This window comes from Coccidioides immitis, assembly GCF_000149335.2.
Source record: "Coccidioides immitis RS genomic scaffold supercont3.3, whole genome shotgun sequence".
Lineage (NCBI taxonomy): Eukaryota > Fungi > Ascomycota > Eurotiomycetes > Onygenales > Onygenaceae > Coccidioides > Coccidioides immitis.
In genome coordinates, this window is record NW_004504308.1 from 32,449 (window position 1) to 50,468 (window position 18,020).

Genomic DNA, 18,020 nt, shown 5'->3' on the forward strand with positions numbered 1-18,020 from the left:
ATTTTTCATTTTATGCAAACAAGAAAAATCTAACTGGTTTTTGATGGTGAGAAACAACAAGAAAAGATATTTATAAATATTGGAATTCCTCAAGGTTCACCTCTATCTCCAATACTTTTCTCTATATATACTATATTTCTCTTTAAGAATAATAATGATTTGGATCTTAAAGGTATCAGAATTCCTAGTTATATAGATGATACTAGACTTGTTGTCTTCTCTTCCTCAATAGAAGAAAACTACTTTAAGTTAGATAAAGCTTTACAAGCAATGTCTAATAGACAAGATTCTCATATAGTTCAATTTGATATGGAAAAAACTGAGTTAATCCACTTTACTAAATCATTTAGTGAAGATAACTCAGTTAAACTACATGGTCAAGTTTTTAAATCAAAAAAGCTAGTGAGATGGTTAGATATTTGACTTGACAATACTCTTACTTTCAAGAACCATGTTGAAATTAAGATATTAGCTGCTGAAAAAGTTCTTAATCAAATAATCAGACTTTTAAATACTGAAAAAGATCTTACTTTTCAAGCTATAAGACAACTTTATATAGCTTGTATTACTTCAGTAGCTGATTATGATGTTCAGATTTGGTGGAAGAATTAAAAGAATCTTCTCTATAAGTATGAGAAACTTCAAAACTCTGCTTTAAGAAAGATTCTAAAAGCTTTTAAAACTTCTCCAATTTATGCTATAGAGATTGAAGCTGCTATTTCTCCTGCCAAAGTAAGATTTAATAGACTATGCAGAAACTATGCTTATAGACTGTTAAAAATATCAAAAGAATATGTAATATGTAATCAGAAAAAGAGTATTTTCTAGCTTTCCACCTTATAATAATGGTGTTGATCTTGATTGGGAAAGGTTTTTAGATTGAAATCAATCAGAATTAAATAATGAATATGTTGTACAAGCATCAACTAAAAGAAAAAGAAAAAGAAGAAAAATCAAAAAACAAAAAAAGTATCCAAGTCAACTATTCAGAATTTGTTCAATGATTTCAAATATATTACCTTCTCTCAAAACAGAGACAATCAAAGCAAAATGGGATGCATCTTGGTCTGAAAATCTAGCTGATTTGATGGATATTCAAATTGAAAATTTAGACAAGAAAACAGCTAAAGATAGTCACATAAAGAGAATTAAAAATCTAGATAATAGATCTTTAATTCTCTATTCAGATAGATCTAAAGCTGAAGAAAATCAATATGCTGGTGCTGGTGTATACAATCTACAAGATAATATTAGATTTTCATGGAATCTAGAAAAATATCTTGAAGTCTTTGATGCAGAACTGTTTGCTATAGCTAAAGTATTTAAATTAGCAAGTTCTATCTCTTAGTTTCAATCAAGATCAATATCAGATATCTGGGTGTTTTCTGATAGTCAAGCTGCTATTCAGAGACTCATGAATCAAGATCTTAATTCTGGCTTATATTATCTTCAATCTATAAGAAACACAGCTAAGTATATTAAAATTCAGCAAATTAATCTACATCTTCATTGGGTTCCTGCACATGTAAATATACATGAAAATGAAGAAGCTGATCTAGCAGTAAAGAAAGCTACAGAATTAAATCAAGTTTGTTCTGAAAGATATATATGTCTTACTTATATAAAAAGACAAATAAAAGAACAAGCAATGATAGAGTGGTTTAAAGATCTTTTTAATAAAGAAAGTTCTACAAATTATTACTTTCAATTTAAAATAAAATCCAGATGGAAAGCATCTACTCTTTCTATATCTAAGAAGATATGGTCAACTATTTGTCAATTAAAGCTTGATCATGAATATTTAGGCTGGTATTCGGGACCAGGATGGGATCCCATTTCCCATTGAACCTGGTCCCTGTCCTGAATTTAGAAACAGCCGGGATCCCAAATATGAAATCTCAGTCCCATGTCCCATCCCACTCAAGAGCTTGAGGTCCTGTTCCCATCCCTATCCCAGAAATTATTTCCTGGTCCCATCCTCAAATAGAAAATTATGTCCCACATTTCATTCCAGCAGAGATGGTAGACTCCCATTTCCCATCTCAGCCGGGTCCATAGTGGGACTGGGATGGGACCAGGATTCCCGGTCCCATTGTGTCAAATTCATAGGGAAGAGTCAAACTGATCAAATTTTGTGTGGACTGTTACCAAATTTTGTTACTTTTTTGATGAAGGCGGAACCCATAGAAAAATCAATTTGATTGTCAAAAGAAACCAAGTATTAAAACTAACTAATGATCAAAGCCAGCAAACAAACAGGAACTGCCTAAATGGCAAGTTAATCATCATTATCATCATCTTCATCATCATCATCATCCTCCTTCTCCCTCTCCTCCTCCTCCTTCTCCTCCTCCTCCTGCTCCTCCAGAACCAGCTTTGTGAACTGGACAGGGGCTCTAATACCTGCCATTTGACAGGTGGAGACCCTGACAGCACCAGGGGGAGACAGGGAGGTGGTGGTGGGCGGTGGTGGTGGTGGTGGAGCAGCAGCAGCAGTAGTTGGCAGGGCGGGGGCAGCATGCAGGCAGCAGGTGGTGGCAGCAGAGGCAGGGTGATCAGGCGCATCAATCAGACTGAAATAGTTCAACCCAATTTTGGCACCAATGCCAAGAACAAGCTTCATATCATCAGCATTGACCATAACACACTTACAGTGTGCCATTGCCATAACAGAGTCTATATTACTCAGTATAATTGTTGGTGCCATTGCTAAGGGTGACTTACACTCAAACAGAGTGCATAAGATTGCTTCAGCTGCCTCCTGAAGTGACTCAATGGCAGTATGTTGCCAGCAATATTCATGTCCTTGGTGACAGGACAAAGTAATTTCCTGAACCAATTGCTGGAACAGAGCCACCAGCAAGATTAGCTCAGTAGAGCTCTGAAAGTGGCAGATTTCCTTGATGGCACCTATTTTCACCAATTAGCATCAAGACTGTTACCAAAAATCATTACTTTTTGACATACAAGTGCCGGCCTTCCAATTTTGAACAGGGGGGTGGGGGCAGGGATTCTCCTGGTCAAAGTTGGCCAGGTCAACATCTTTATTGGCTTTACACCAATTGCCCTTCTTCAGGGCCCATTCTTTCAATATGGCCTTGTGCCACTCCTCTCCAGCTGTGCAAAATGGATGTGCACAGGGAAAACTAATATCTTGTCAGTAAACAATGTGCGCCAGAGCAGTATTCTGCAAGCACTCACCTCTTAACACAACCCATTTTGTTGCAGTATATGTTTGTTGTACACGCGGACATCAAAGTGCAGTAAATAAAAAGGTGGTGGAGGGGGGGGGGGGGGGGAGGGGAATCATCAACATTAGCCCTGAAGAGAAAGAAGAAGAAGAGGAAGAGGAAGAGAAGAGAAAAGAGACTGACCTGATGTTATTATCCTGTAGCCAGCATAGCAACAATGTGTTGATCTTGCCCATAGCAACATGCCTGTAGAATGTAAACAATGTGTATAGTAACCATCCTACAGTACTTGGTCAATACACTCTATAATCCCATTATCCTGTAGCCAGCATAGCAACAATGTGTTGAGCTTGCCCATAGCAACATGCCTGTAGAATGTAAACAATGTGTATAGTAACTATCCTATGCAAGTACTTGGTCAATATACTCTATAATCTCATTATCCTGTAGCCAGCAATTCAACTCATCACATACAATTGTGAAGATGGGGCCAAAACAATATTCAATGAGAGAGAAGACCTGTGCGGCACAGGAGCACTGCCAGGCCTTGGAAGGTTATCAAAAAGACATATTCAAGGCAGGAGAGGCGGATTGCAAGGCATGCCATGACATGCTGAAGAGAATCCAAGCAAAACATGAGTGGTATGCACTCTCAGTGGTTTGCATTGAATCATATTGACATCCATTGCAGGCAGAATAGCAGCAAGAAGAATCACAAGATGATTGAAGATAAAGCTATTGAAGAGTTGATGGCCAAGCAATTTGCCAAGAGCAAGTCAAAGGAGTACCATGAGCACCAGCTCATGGTCTCTCAGCAAAAGGAGAGGAAGGAAGAGAAGAAGTGTTGCTGAGAAGAGACCACAGAGGCTGAGAATGAAGCTCAGCAGAAAAAGAAGATAGAATTCAAAAGTAATGAAATTTGGTAATGATCCTGACATATTTAGGCCAAAACAAGCCAGGTGCAGCATTCTATTGCTGCACATAGAGAGGCCTGATTCTGCCAAATGATAGCCAGGCTTGAGGCCAAGGTCATGACCCATGGTCATGATTATCTTGCTGTGGTCAGTGTGTTGAGAGAGAGGGTTGAGGAGGAGATGAGGGGATTCCTGGACCAATTACAGGGTCCAAGTGAAGACAACAACAGCCCACCTGCCCCAGAGGAGGTGGAGGAAGATGATTTTGAGATTGTGGTGTCCTCTGATAAGGATGATGAGGAGGACAATGAGGCAGAGAATGATTGGATTATTGATGCCTAGGGGAGGAAGTTAGGTTTTTAGTTCTTTTTTCATATTAATTTGAGAATGGGGTGCCATTAAATTGGCAAAATGTTTTATTTTCCTGAAGAAGAATGTTCCATTTTGTAGAAGAAGAAGATTTTGTAGTTGGTTGCTGTACTTACAGAGTAAAATGAGGCTAACTACCTAGAGATTGTCAAATTTTGTGTGGGCTCTGACCACATTTTGTTACTTTTTTGACTAAGGCAGAACTTAGAGAAAAATCAATTTGATTGTGAAAAAAAAAAAAAAAAAGAAAAACCTAATGGCTGAAGCCAGCAAACAAGCAAAATCTACAGAGGTTCCTTCAGAATTGACCATAGTTCAACATGGAAAAAAACAATTTGTATTGTGGAAGGAGCTGCATCATAAGTTGTTTATTACTTGGTGGTTGACTACTGAAGCTGCTCAGTTGATTAATGATAAGAAGCATGGTGACCCCAACTGGAAGGCAAAGCAACACCATTCTGATTTTTGGTCAAAATTTGATCAGGTGGCAGAGCATTCTAAGAGCACTCCAGGGGTGATTTGCAAGCATTGCCAAACCTTTCTCAGCCATCCAAGCTTTTCTCAAAACAGTACAAGTGGTCTGAAGAAGCATTTAACAAGCAAAGATTGTACAAAAACTGGTGACAGACAGGGTAACACTCTGGTTAACATGATGGTAGGTCATGGATTCTAATTTCCCAAATGTAACAAATTTTAGTAACAGTCCTGGTGTCTTAGCAACAGTTTCTGAAGTGTCCTCAAACAGATTCAGATCTGCCTGTTCCTGAATGCAATCAAGACAATTTCCTCCAGCAGCTTGTGCAAACATTAATATTCTTGAATCTCTCATTTCATGCTATTGAGAATCCAGCATTCTGCACATTAATAACCATGCTCAACCCTGCAATGGCTTTACAGATACCCACACGAGGAACATTATATCAGGTCATGAATGATATGTACAATCAGCTATTCCAAAATCTTCTCTTTGATCATGACCCAACAATCAAGGTATCTCTGGCAGTGGATAATTGGACAAGTCCTAATAACCTTGCCTTTATGGCAATTAATGGTTATTACATTACAAAGGATTGGGAGTACCATGAGCATTTACTGGATTTTGAAAGTTTAGAGGGTGCTCATACTGGCAAGAATATGGCAGAGATTCTCCAACAATCACTAGCAGCATGGAGGCTTGAGAGCAATCTTCTTGCAATTACAAGTGACAATGCATCAAACAATGGTACCATGTGAGCACATCTTACATATCAGTTGAGGCCAGCATTGCAGCAGTTGAACAAGACAACTGATTGGGATGCAGAGAGTGGGACAATACCCTGTCTTGCTTATGTGATTCAACTTGTGGTTTGAGAGCTGGTTTGCAATCTCAAGATTCAGCCAGACAATGATACTCTACCCACTATTTTTGATGAGAGCTCAATTACTGATGACCTAGCATCAACAGACACATTTGCAAATACTCTTAGAAAGGTAATGAAATTTGGTAATGATCTTGATATACTTGAGTTGATTTACTAATCTTTGCTTGACAATAGATTTGTCTTGTTGCCAATGCAACCAATGCCTCCTCCTAACTTACTGCATGTTTCTGAGAATATCAACAAGAGAACCAGTGCAAGATGATCCAAGATGTTTGCACAAGATGGAATTCCACCTATAAGATGTGTGTTTGTGCCTTGTTGCTTTGACAAGCTGTGGACTCATGGATCCAGAACTCATCACCAAAATACCAAAGGCTTTACTTATTGGACCATGACTGGAAGCAGCTAGAGTATATGATTGGACTGTTGCAGCCATTCAGTCAATTTACCAAGGTACTGTCCAAAACAACAGGCCCAACAATTCATCTGGTATGGGCAATGTACAATCATCTTTTCCAGTATTTAGAAAGAGAGGAGGACAAGGCCCAACAGTTGACAACAAGAGAGAACATTCAAGAAGCTATCAAAGCTGCCAACTTGAAATTCCAGAAATACTATGATGATACTGAGCATCCAAAGGGTGAGCTGCTAGCTGTAGCTGCTGCTCTCCATCCATCATGCTGCATGAGAGCATATGATTCAGAGGATTGGACCAGTGATGAGTGTGAAACATACTGACAATATATTTTGAGGTTTTACAAAAAGCATTATGAGAAATATGAACAGCCAAGAGAAGTAATACTTGATGTGAATGATGTATGTTTGTTATAAGTATTATTCTGATTTCTTCTCTGCTAACTTCTCTAGGATATTGAGCAAATGATTTTTGAGAGACCCCATTAAAGATGAGCAAATTTCCAAAATGAAATGAAGTGATATTTAAATGATGAGAATTTGACATCATCTTGAGCTCCAATTCTGGAACAGTGGAGGATGCTAGAGCCTGATTTTCCAACTGTTGCTTGGATGGCAAGGGACATTCTGGCTATATCTTTGACAGGAGTTGGGGTAGAATGGGTTTTCAATGTTGCTTGGGATACATGTCATTATCAACAATCATGGCTCCATGCATCTACAATCAAGAAGATCATGCTGCTTAAACATGGAGATAAGGTGCATATGCTGGATGAAGCACTCATATCACATGAGGAGTTGGCCAAGGAAGTCATCCAAGACAATCAAGATGATCAAGATACCCCAGAAATTGTACAGGAAGAGATTGCAAGCCTGCTAAATCCACTACTCAATCCAGATGAGGAACAGGAAATACATTAACATTATCAATAGATAGACTCAAGTAGCTAATAGCTTGCAATATGATCCAATTATGCAAAGAGCATTACCAAATTTTGGTACTTTTCCAAAGTTGAATAAATTGATAAAATTATGTTAGAACTGTTACCAAATTTTGTTACTTTTTGACAACATAAATGGGACCAGGGTTCCTGGTCCCATCCTACACTTTACTGGTCCTGTCCCATATACAATATTGAAATCCTGGTCCTATCCCATTTTGTCATGTCAGGTTCCGGGCCCGTCCTACTAGCTAGATTTTGATCCCGGTCCCAATCCCATCCCAATCCCAGTTCCCACAGAACTGTCCCAATATGCTGTTAAACAACCTGGTCCCATCCCATTAAGCTGAGCTTCAACCTGATCCTGTCCTCGGGACGGGAATTGGGACAGGAATCTGGGACCGGGATGGGAAATCCCAGAACCGGATACCACTCTATCAACAGTTGAGAGAGGTGAGATGTCAAGGTTGGTTGTCTCTTCACAAACTTGGGTTTGTTCTTCAGGTAGGTTTTCAGCTGGTGTCCCAGGTTCGCGAGTTTCAGGGGGTTGGCTTCTTCATGTTGATACCATTGTTGGGTGTCACCAAAGAAGAGTGGCAAAATATGAGGATTGTACATGTGGATCAGCATGACAATGAATCTCTAGGAGGAATATACATGGAAAAGAGTACACAAGGTAAAAGGTCTGTATTCTGGCAACTATGTACAACTTGTAAACAAGATTGCCACTGGCTTCCAGCAAGGGGTTCACACAGTGACAGCCTTTTATGTGTGCTCGCGAGCACATGACTTAGTGCCTCACAAGGACACATGCAACTCCCAGCAGCTCGCGAGCTGAGGCCTCTGGCCTTCACGGGTGCTATTTGTCTGTGTAAGGGGTTCGCGGCAAATCCTTACAGGAGGAGCAGAAGGAGAAGAAGGAGAAGAAGAAGAAGAAAGAGAAGAAGAATAATGATGATAATGAAGATGATAATGATGATAATTAACTTGCCATTTAGACAGTTCCTGTTTGTTTGCTGGCTTCAGCTATTAGTTAGTTTTAATACTTTGTTTCTTTTGACAATCAAATTGATTTTTCTATGGGTTCTGCCTTCATCAAAAAAGTAACAAAATTTGGTAATGGTCCACACAAAATTTGATCAGTTTGACTCTTCTCTATAAATTTGACACAATAGGACCAGAAATTCTGATCCCATTCCAGTCCCACTATGAATCTGACCAGAATGGGAAATGGAAGTCTACCATCTCTGCTGGAATGGGATGTGAGACATAATTTTCTATTTGAGGATGGGACTGGGAAATAATTTCTGGAATAGGGATGGGAACAGGACCTCAAGCTCTTGAGTGGGATGGGACATGAGACTGAGATTTCATATTTGGGATCCCGGCTGTTTCTAAATTCAGGACAGGGACCAGGTTCAATGGGAAATGGGATCCCATTCCAGTCCTGAATACCAGCCTAGATCTGAGAAGGCATCTTTTCATGTATTTAACTAGAATCTGTATCTCTTTCAGAATATGTGATCAGTTGCAGCTGGTGTGGATCTTTTTAAACAGGCAGACTAATTTATTGCAGTCTTAAAATAATTCTCTGTAATATTCTGCAAAGAATTCTGATTCTTCTTGTCTGAATTGTTATTCTCTGGCTTCTGTGGAGCTTGCACTGCCTGAGCTGAATATGAATTGAGTTCTCTGGACAGCATACTAGATGTTAACTGGACTGCATCTAGAATTTCTGGCAAAGTCTCAATATGGACAGTCTTTGGCTTTCTTGGTTAGATCTTCTGTTAAATGAAGTTGTCTGAATTAATATCTCTTAGTTCTGGTTTCTGTGTCAAGCAGTCCCAGAGCTTGAGTACAGAATTCCAGATATAGATTAATAGAGTGAATGTATCCCATTTCAGACTATTGTTATCAAGATACAGCTTTATGTATGCTGCTAAATTTGCATACATCTTTATTGCCATAACTGTCAGAGCAGAAATCATGATAATTAAGATTTATTATTGACTTATATTTAAAATACCATTTCTCTTGTGGAGCTGACTTCTCAAAATTAACACATGGCTTGATTCAGTAAAAGACTTTACAGAATTGATTCCACTTGAACAATCAGGCAAAATAGCTGATCAGCTTTTGTCAATCAGTTATTTCATGAAGTCTGAAATTGGAATTTTCAGTCAAGCTGAGTTCAATACATTTCCTGACATAATTCTGCAAATGAGGTCAGTTTATATCATAACTAGAAGTTTAGAGATGTTATTCCAATCTTCAAGCTACTCAAGATCTTACATTTCTAATCTTTACAAAGATCTGACATGTGTCTGAAAAGTTTACAAAAATATGAATTGTTCCTGACTTTCCAGTTCTCAAGGCTCAGCATCTTCTGGATGATATTGGAAATTGGGTCAGTATTTAATGTTAATATATAGGCCCATCACACCTGATTTTGTATCTTATACTCCACCACTTGAATTCACTTTTCAATCTTTATATGATCAGAGAATGCTTCAGTTTGGGTACTTGTATTTGAACTGAATGATGCCTCTTGAGCCTTTGACATGTTGTATAATTAGATTTATAAAAAGATGTAAGCTGTTCTTTTTCATGCTGGTGTGCTCTGTATCTCTGACATTTTGGCTATCAGATTGCTGTTAAGAATGAATGAGAGTAAATGCTTGAATTTTGAAGGGGTTTGCTATTTATTATATAGTTGACTTGAAGTGCATTTAACTGCTCAAGTTGCTATTCAGATCTATATCCATATTCCCCTACATTCTAAAATTCAATGCTGCTAAGTAATTGATTTCTTTAAAATAGGCTGATCATTCAGAAGAATGCTGATCATTACTGATCTTGTATCTCTTAGAGCTAATTACAGATCTAGATGATTGAGATATTACAGTTGATCTGTAGCACAGTTGGCATATTTTGTGACTGCTCTAACATTCAACTTTGCTATAATATATCTGATTCCCCAATTGAACAGTAATTTTCTTTCTAATTTCTATATACTTTATTTCAAAGCAATTCTGCAGCAACTCTCACTGTTTCTGCAACTTGAAACTTAACTACTGTAGAAACTGGTGTATAAACCTCAAGCAAACATATGAGATCTGAGGTACTTGAGGCACATAGAGAACTATATGTTTTAAAGAAGACAACTTTATTTGCTATTTCTAGTCTTGCAGTTTTGAAGGTGCAGACAGCCTGCCCATTTGTTACAGAAATCACAAGATTGTAATTATGTTTTATCTTCAGTGAAACTCAACATTCAGCTAAACAATTAAACTGAGAAGTCAGAATTAAGTGTAAGATCTTGAATTCTCTGTCAGTCTGCATCATTCTAATTACTGTGTACAGAATGCAGCAAGTCTTTCAGATGTCTCTGATGCTCTGTCTGATGCTCTATCTGATACTCATTCTGAACCAGAAGATATCAGAGTGCAGGAGATTATACAAGAAGCAGTAGCAGCTCTACTCATGGAATCAGTTAATAACAATAAATTACAACAGTATGAAAAGCCTGAATCTGAATTCTGGTTACAGACTATATTACATTCAGTGCATCCAGTTGATAATGAAGATTCTGATTTTCATTCATAACTAGAGAATTCATTGGGTGACCAGTCAGCTGAGATCTACATCCCAACTACAATGAATGATCTGTTGAAGGTTCTAGTCCATGCACATGTGGAGTCTGATGAAATGCTGGACCACTTCACACTTGCTTTAGAATTATGGTGTGAAAAATCAGAAATATCTTGCTGACACTACAAGACACTGTAGAAAGTCTTACAGATTCCCAAAAACATCAGTACACTGAGATCTCTACCATTAGAGCTGAGCATGTTGAAGAAGAAATGCAGAGCTCAATTTTCTATACTTTTCATCTGACAGGCATCTATACTAGCTGTTCCATTAAAAATGCCAACTTTTTCACCTGCTGAGAAGTGACTAATACAGATATCTCTTACATCTAATTTATTCTTTCAGGATCCTGTGGCTCTTTTGTTATTACTGGCAAGATCTTCTGTATTTCACAAGAAGATACATATTGATATGACTGACCTAGTTAACAATCTGACTGAATTATGGCAATTATAGAGCTGGAGAAGCTTCATTAGATGTTTGTTGGGTGACTTTACATAATATTCTGACAGAACATCAGTCTTTTCTTCTGATTTTGTTTGTTTCAGATGCAATAATGCTGCATATAAGTGCACTTGAAATGAACAAGAAATTCATATTAGAAGAATTCAATTTATGGGTCAGGACCAGAGACTGGCCTGTATAAAATCTGGTGAAATTGTTCTTATTGTCCAGTACACTATTACTGCCAGCAGCTTTAATAAAAGAATCCATTTACTGAGATCTTCACTTTGCCCAAACAAGCTGCTCTTACTGAAAGACCAGAAAACTTATATTATACATGAAGACAACATTCTAGCTTAACTGAATGTCCATCTTGACTACATCTTTGATGGATTAAGTAGCTATAAATTCTCAGAAATAAATAGATTCTTTATATGGTGAGTGATGAATATAATTTGCCACACATCATCTGTACAAGAGCTCTGACTTAGCACTCCACTCTGAAGTGAACTGGAAATCACAGCATATGAAAGAGATATACTGATCAAGATGCTCTGCCCAGGCAACTTTATCAAGAGAACTATATTCATTCTCTTTCTGCTGTTCATTAATGAATTTGATCTATATTGAAACATGTACTGAAATATAACTGGCTTTTATATGATCTCTGCAGGACTTAATGATTCTGAAAGAAGATAATAAAACAATATATATATAATTGCTCTTAGACCTCATGCTACAAATTTTTCTGATGTTGTGGAGACATTGGCTTCTGGTTTACAAGCAGTTGAAAGAGAATTTGATATTATGATAACTGGTGAAGAAACTGTCAGAGTTATTGCTTCTTGTATTGCTTATCTTGATGACATACTACAGTAAAATAACAATACTGAAATTAAATACTCTACTGCAACAGTCTTCTGTCAGAGCTGTACTGTCTCTGATATGGAGAGATTCAATATAAATTTCAACTTGATGAAACATAACTGATACTATTACCAGCTACTCAATTTGCAGGCTGAAATTAAGATGAAGTGAACTGTTTGCAAGTGAGAAGCACTGTAGAAGATCTATAAATTGATCAAGAAAAGTTCTTCAGTTTTGAAGATCTGTCCAGTACTGAATCTGGTGATATTTTTCCTCTCTGATCTCTGTTATAGTGAATTTTTGGGCCTGTCCAAAATTATACATACATTATTGATATCACATATATTAACATCTGAGGGGCAGAAGAAATACTATCAAACTCTACAGAGATTTTCATTTTGAAGATGCTGGATCTGACTGCAGTCTCCAATTACTCATCTGGAGTTCTATCAAATTCAGAAACATGTCTGAGCTTCAATTATGATTTCAATTATACTCTACTTTGCTCTAAAGCCTGACTGGATTCAGACTGTTGTTCAGCAGGCTCTCTATAACTTCTTTAATGAATAGTTAATTGATTCTGACATTCTGTATTTGTTGCTTGCTAAAATCTTTAATGCTATTGCAAGAAGTAATTCACTATTAACTTCTCAGATATCTGTTGAGTACAATGAACTTAAAAGTGTGGTTGCCAATGCCTGAACTATACTTCAGAAAGTGATAGATGCTACTGTCATGACTGTCAAGACACTATAGTTGGCTAGCTGAACAGTATGAATGCTAAGATTACAGCAGAATTCATCAGTATTCAATTGAATTATGATACTCCCAACAGAGAATATTTTAATCAATACTGTTAGTATTGCTCTAAAAGCAGATAAGATGTTACATGCTTTAAAACACTAATCAAACATGCATATTGAGATGTACTATGCTGACCAGGCAAAGAAGTATGCTGTGCCAAATAACTGTAATGTACTGATTAGAGAGGATAAACACTATAAATATAAAGTATTTGTGCAGTAAATCAACAAGCATGATATTAAAAAGATTTTACTGATTTATGAGAGCTTCAAACACACTATATTCTTGATTCTTGATGGAGCTCTTATGGAATCAGAACTCTATATCAGCAGCCAGATGAAGCAACTTCATCACAAATGTCTGATTCTCATGCAAGATCTTGTATGATTGGAACACAATGAGCAACAAGATGATGATGAGAATGCTGATGAAGCTAATAATTCATATGCTATCACCCCCTTCCATATCTTAATTAATGTCTACTGCTGACTATCAGCTAGCCACAAAGTTATAGAATTGCTTGATTTACAAAGTGTGTAGCTTTCTGAACTATTAATTATGCATTTCTTTTTGCAAAAGCTCTGACTTTCATACAGCAGTGATTGAGCATATTAACATATGCTTGACAGAGATTCAACTCCAGTCTGATTGTTTCAAAAGCTGACCTTTACATTCAATAAAGATGCATATCATACTACATTGAAACTTGATAATCTGGTTAAGTATACTCATGTGTTGGACATCAAGATCAGACAAATAAGATGCATATTCACCTACAACCAGAACAGCTGCTGAAGGGTTTTTTTTGCCATGTTCTCTGCTCATGAAATTCAGTATGAGAGGGTACTGAATTTGCTGATTTTGCAGGTGAATCAGGATGAGATTCATATAATTGGCCTACCTGCAATCTGCAAACCAAGTCTTTACATAATATCTGTCAGCAAAGATTTCAAAAGACTCAAACTGAATTCTGCTCTGCCAACTATCTTTCTCAACTGCACTTGAAGCATTTTCTTTTTATAGGTGGATCAGGCAGTTTGATGTATATAGTATTGCATATTAGTTGAAATCTCTCCAGTGTCTGCTGGAGTAACTATACTATAATGGTTTCTATACTATAATGGTTTCTATACTATAATGGTTTCTATACTATAAACATTTATAAACCTGAAAAGGTATCCCAAATGTTCCTAGATATATTCATTGATCAGGGGTTTGAACATTTCCCAATTTCTACATTGAGGATTGGAAGCTACATTTCCAAATTCAGAATGTATATATTTTTAAACTTCCAAACAACTGTGGATTTGGATAAACATATATTCCAACATAAACATATCGGGACTAGTGGATCTATGGTTTACAAATCCTCCCCATTTCTGCTATGGCCGACTACAACCCAATCAACCCCTGTATCCTGCAAAACAACTGGCAAAGTGAGAGAGTGTTATCTCCTAACTCCGGTCCCTGCCCAGACATTTCACGGCTTTATGTGAGTACGAATGCAAGGGTTCTCTCTGGCAAAACAACTCATTAATGACAAACATGCCTTGGCAATATGTGTGCGTCGTTAATCCACCCTCCATCTACAAGTGGCATGCTGAAGGGTATGCTGGTGGTGTGGTCGTTGAGCAAGACATGGGACAAGACATTGCCTTAAGCAACATTTCGTCATTGGTGTTACCATGGTAATTTAAATATATACTCTGTACTCCGTAGTTAGCCTGATATTCATACAGTAGTTAACCAAGGCTTTGTCCCACTGCTGCTGCTGCATTTGTACCGCGTCCAAATTTAAGCATACCCATCTGTATCTCCAATCCTCTCTCCTCGCCCACCACCCAATACCATTCATCTGTCCAACACCGGTCCTTCGGCTCCTGATTAATGCATTGGATGGTTCTGATCTAGTTTTGGATATGTTTTTGCGTACCTTCATCGCTGTCCGAGTCGAATGTAGTGGTTGACACAAAACGACCCAGGGTCATATGGGCTGTGCAGGCAGTGTAGCACGTGTCCATCTTAACACCGCTGCGTAGTGCCATTCCATAAAGATCCGTCCGCAAGTGATGATAAGTATATTGGTCTTCTCCAGTGGGAACAAAACCAATGGCCACTCCAACCTTGTCAAAAACAAGCATTGGCTTGCCAAGGCGAGCCCTCTTTTGGCCACTCCCTGTAGCAAAGACCGCGGGATAGTTCAACATTTCCCGGAGGAGATCAGTCCCCATTTGACTGTAGATGGCCTTAAGGTGGGTCATTGGATGGCGGTGTGAAATCTCCAACACGGATAGATGTAGTCGGGAGGACTCAGGGAACCACATATCTGCACATCTCAGCGCTTAATTGACCGACCAACGAGGAATAAATGGTCTTGTCGGCACTCATTCATACTGCTGGAGTCGCGACGTAGACGGAGTGCATCACAGCACTTACCAGCCCCCACGACAACCCTCAGCCGATCCTGCAAGCCGCGCAAGAGCTCTACGATCTTCATGGTTGGACGCGGCCCGGAGCACCATGCAGTTTATTGGCTCATTTTCATACGGGGCCTCCAAAGTTTCCGGCCTCGCGGTGCTCTCTTCGAGATGCGATAAGTATTGTACAAGGGCTGGGCTAGGCGCTATCCTCTCCTTTGTGGGATGGACATCCCGACACGTCATCGAAGCGATGGTCCTTGAGAGGCCCGTCTGCCTGTAGGAATCGTATGCTGCCTGGACTTTCACCTGGAGATGAGAGTTACTAGGTAGTACTAGTAAAGGAGCTGGTATCTCAGCAAATGAATCGCTTACAGGATTACCCCGGCATTCTGGGTGGTCCAAAAGGTCCTCATACCAATTCCCGACATGGTCGCTAGCCGCTGACTGGGGAGGGAAAGAGAATATCCGCCGGTTAGAGACAGGGAGGCCGTAGAAAAGTGAATGGACGCCGGCAAAAAATGAATCGAATGAACTGGATATAAGGTAGCTATCAGATTAGCAGCACCCTTTCTTCACCTGCTGACAATATACATGATATGCAGCGCTTTCGAAAACGCGATTCGAGATGATGAGTGCCATCCGAATTTAGCGCAACGGGGGTGAAGTTCGTCAAAGACAAGCCGATTTTTCTTCACCTTGCGATGACCTTCAGCAACCGCAGGTGCAGGATTCGGCTCCAAGCCCCTTCCTTCGCTTCAACGAAGCAGTTCGCATCCCGTTGACATCGGGTGAGAAGAGGCCGCAAAAAATTCGACCCAAGATTGCGTCCCCCAAAGCCCTGCGGGGTTTGTGTCCCAGCAAAGGGGTATTGGCTATCCCCCACACTTTCACATATTGGGGGATTGCGGAAAGGGGGGTGGGAAGCAAAGATCGGGCTAGATATTCCGTTCTATCGCCTTCCGCTGCACAACAAACATAGCGCGCCTCTAGGCTTGAGTCGGAGGATATTGGAAAGGCAAACCCAGACAGGAATCCTGTAGCCTCCCGAGCCAACAATCCGCCTTATAGTACAGAGACTCTCTACGGAGTACACAAAAGCCAGTTACCACATAACTATATCGCTAACGAATCTGCGCTTTAAATATTGCATTACCCTTGCGGGAGAAAGTCAAACAAGAATCAGGCCTAAGCCGCAGGTGCGGGAAAGCGTTCTCCTTTATAGTTCCCAATGACCGAGTGAAGTCATTACGCAGCGGATAGACATATCCGAGATAAAGGCCGTAGCGAAATTCTGGTCTGATGCGCGAAGATCCCACAATCTCTGCTGGCCGGCTGCGCGAGAAACGTGATCCTTGTTCTCGTAAATGCGGTTGACTTTATTCAGTTATCTTCGCCGAATCATTTACGATGCACCGGCTACGCCGAAGAACCCGTACATGATTGACTTTGGTAAATGCCTTCATGCATTCCTAGTACAAGGGGCACGCCCAACGGGTTGGCGATAGCAGCAATTGGTGGATAGCCGATGCCCTTCGGGTTGCCACACATGCTACATGCAGCAGGAAACAGCGCGAGGAATCAGCTATCAGAGTGCGAAGTCAATGCGGAGTACTATCAAGAACGAGGTACATAGTTGATGTGCATCGAGGAGGAAAATCGTAATCATTTCGGGCTTCAGGGCCCGATATCGGTTTCCACACCTCCCAGTTTTACTCTGTACTCCGTATACAACTTGGCTTTCCCTAAACCCCGGTATACATTAGCATATCTGGACTTCGTTCCGACCTTGTCCGCGCGCTTGCTCCTCTCCGATGCGAGAAGATCGCGATCAACTCTCTCCACCCCAAATCCTCGTGGCAACCAGCCCTTTACAGGCAGCCATCTCATTCTTCGTCGGTCCACCCTGGGACGAATACCTCATACCGCGGTCAAGGGTTCTCGAAGCTGCTTCTCTGTTCACGAAGGGAGACGAGGCCGGGAGCATCGACGTCCTGGGTGGTGTAAGGAGTATATTGAGAAGTCTCGTGGCATAGAGTGCTCTGTAGGGGAAATCCGTTCGGGCGGGCGGGAGTTTGCATAAGAAAGCAAAACCGAGGGTGTCTGAGATGCCAGCTAAGCCATTGTTAACGCGGGCAGGAAAAGAAATGCGCTTCGCAGAGTTCTTCGGCGGAAACCTTCGTGAACCACTGGAGCCTCTGCCGTGAGTTTATGTGCAATGTTCGCGTGGCTCTTCCCTACACCGTACGCCACAGAACTTTGAGCTCGACGGCGATCGCCCGGACTAACTAGCTGCCGATGTCCGTCCCCGCTAGGACACACCTCGGGACAAACAGACCTCCCATCCATCTGTCCGGGGCTAGGCAATGTGGGCGAGGTCCATGGCCCTCTGACGGAAATTTTGCGGAGCACCATATCCCTCTCCGCAAAACCTTAGAAACCGGGGTTGTGGGGTGCAAAATGCGGGGAGACGTGCCGGCCTTGACTCGTCTGCCCAGCTTATGTTAGGGTTCTCCTATCACATCCTGATTCTACCAGCTAACTTATCTCGCCGAGATGCTATTTCTGCCAACGTGGAACATCGGGCTCTTATCAAGACGAAGAGCGATACGAGTTAGCGGGTCAATCTCCACCTAGGGAGAAGCAA

At 40.1% G+C, this 18,020-nt stretch overlaps 4 protein-coding genes across 4 annotated transcripts; 1 reads left to right on the plus strand and 3 right to left on the minus strand.

Moving 5' to 3' along the window:
- Positions 1-2,278: 2,278 nt before the first annotated feature.
- CIMG_13156 (uncharacterized protein) lies at positions 2,279-3,218 on the minus strand (the record flags this gene model as incomplete). Its single annotated transcript, XM_001241766.2, has 4 exons — positions 2,279-2,676; positions 2,725-2,910; positions 2,968-3,146; positions 3,202-3,218. 4 exons carry the CDS (start codon positions 3,216-3,218, stop codon positions 2,279-2,281), a joined length of 780 nt encoding a protein of 259 aa, XP_001241767.2.
- An 11,645-nt stretch (positions 3,219-14,863) lies between these two features.
- Positions 14,864-15,280, minus strand: CIMG_13157 (uncharacterized protein; the record flags this gene model as incomplete). Its single annotated transcript, XM_004444893.1, has 1 exon — positions 14,864-15,280. One exon carries the CDS (start codon positions 15,278-15,280, stop codon positions 14,864-14,866), a length of 417 nt encoding a protein of 138 aa, XP_004444950.1.
- A 108-nt stretch (positions 15,281-15,388) lies between these two features.
- On the minus strand, positions 15,389-15,804 carry CIMG_13158 (uncharacterized protein; the record flags this gene model as incomplete). Its single annotated transcript, XM_004444894.1, has 2 exons — positions 15,389-15,698; positions 15,749-15,804. 2 exons carry the CDS (start codon positions 15,802-15,804, stop codon positions 15,389-15,391), a joined length of 366 nt encoding a protein of 121 aa, XP_004444951.1.
- A 616-nt stretch (positions 15,805-16,420) lies between these two features.
- Positions 16,421-17,555, plus strand: CIMG_13159 (uncharacterized protein). Its single transcript, XM_004444895.1, has one exon. It carries the CDS (start codon positions 17,013-17,015, stop codon positions 17,454-17,456), a length of 444 nt encoding a protein of 147 aa, XP_004444952.1. The 5' UTR covers positions 16,421-17,012; the 3' UTR covers positions 17,457-17,555.
- The last annotated feature ends 465 nt before the right edge of the window (positions 17,556-18,020 follow it).

Excerpts from the sequence above, each read along its gene's own strand:
- CIMG_13159 (XM_004444895.1), top strand. The coding sequence starts at position 17,013 with ATGTGCATCGAGGAGGAAAATCGTAATCATTTCGGGCTTCAGGGCCCG.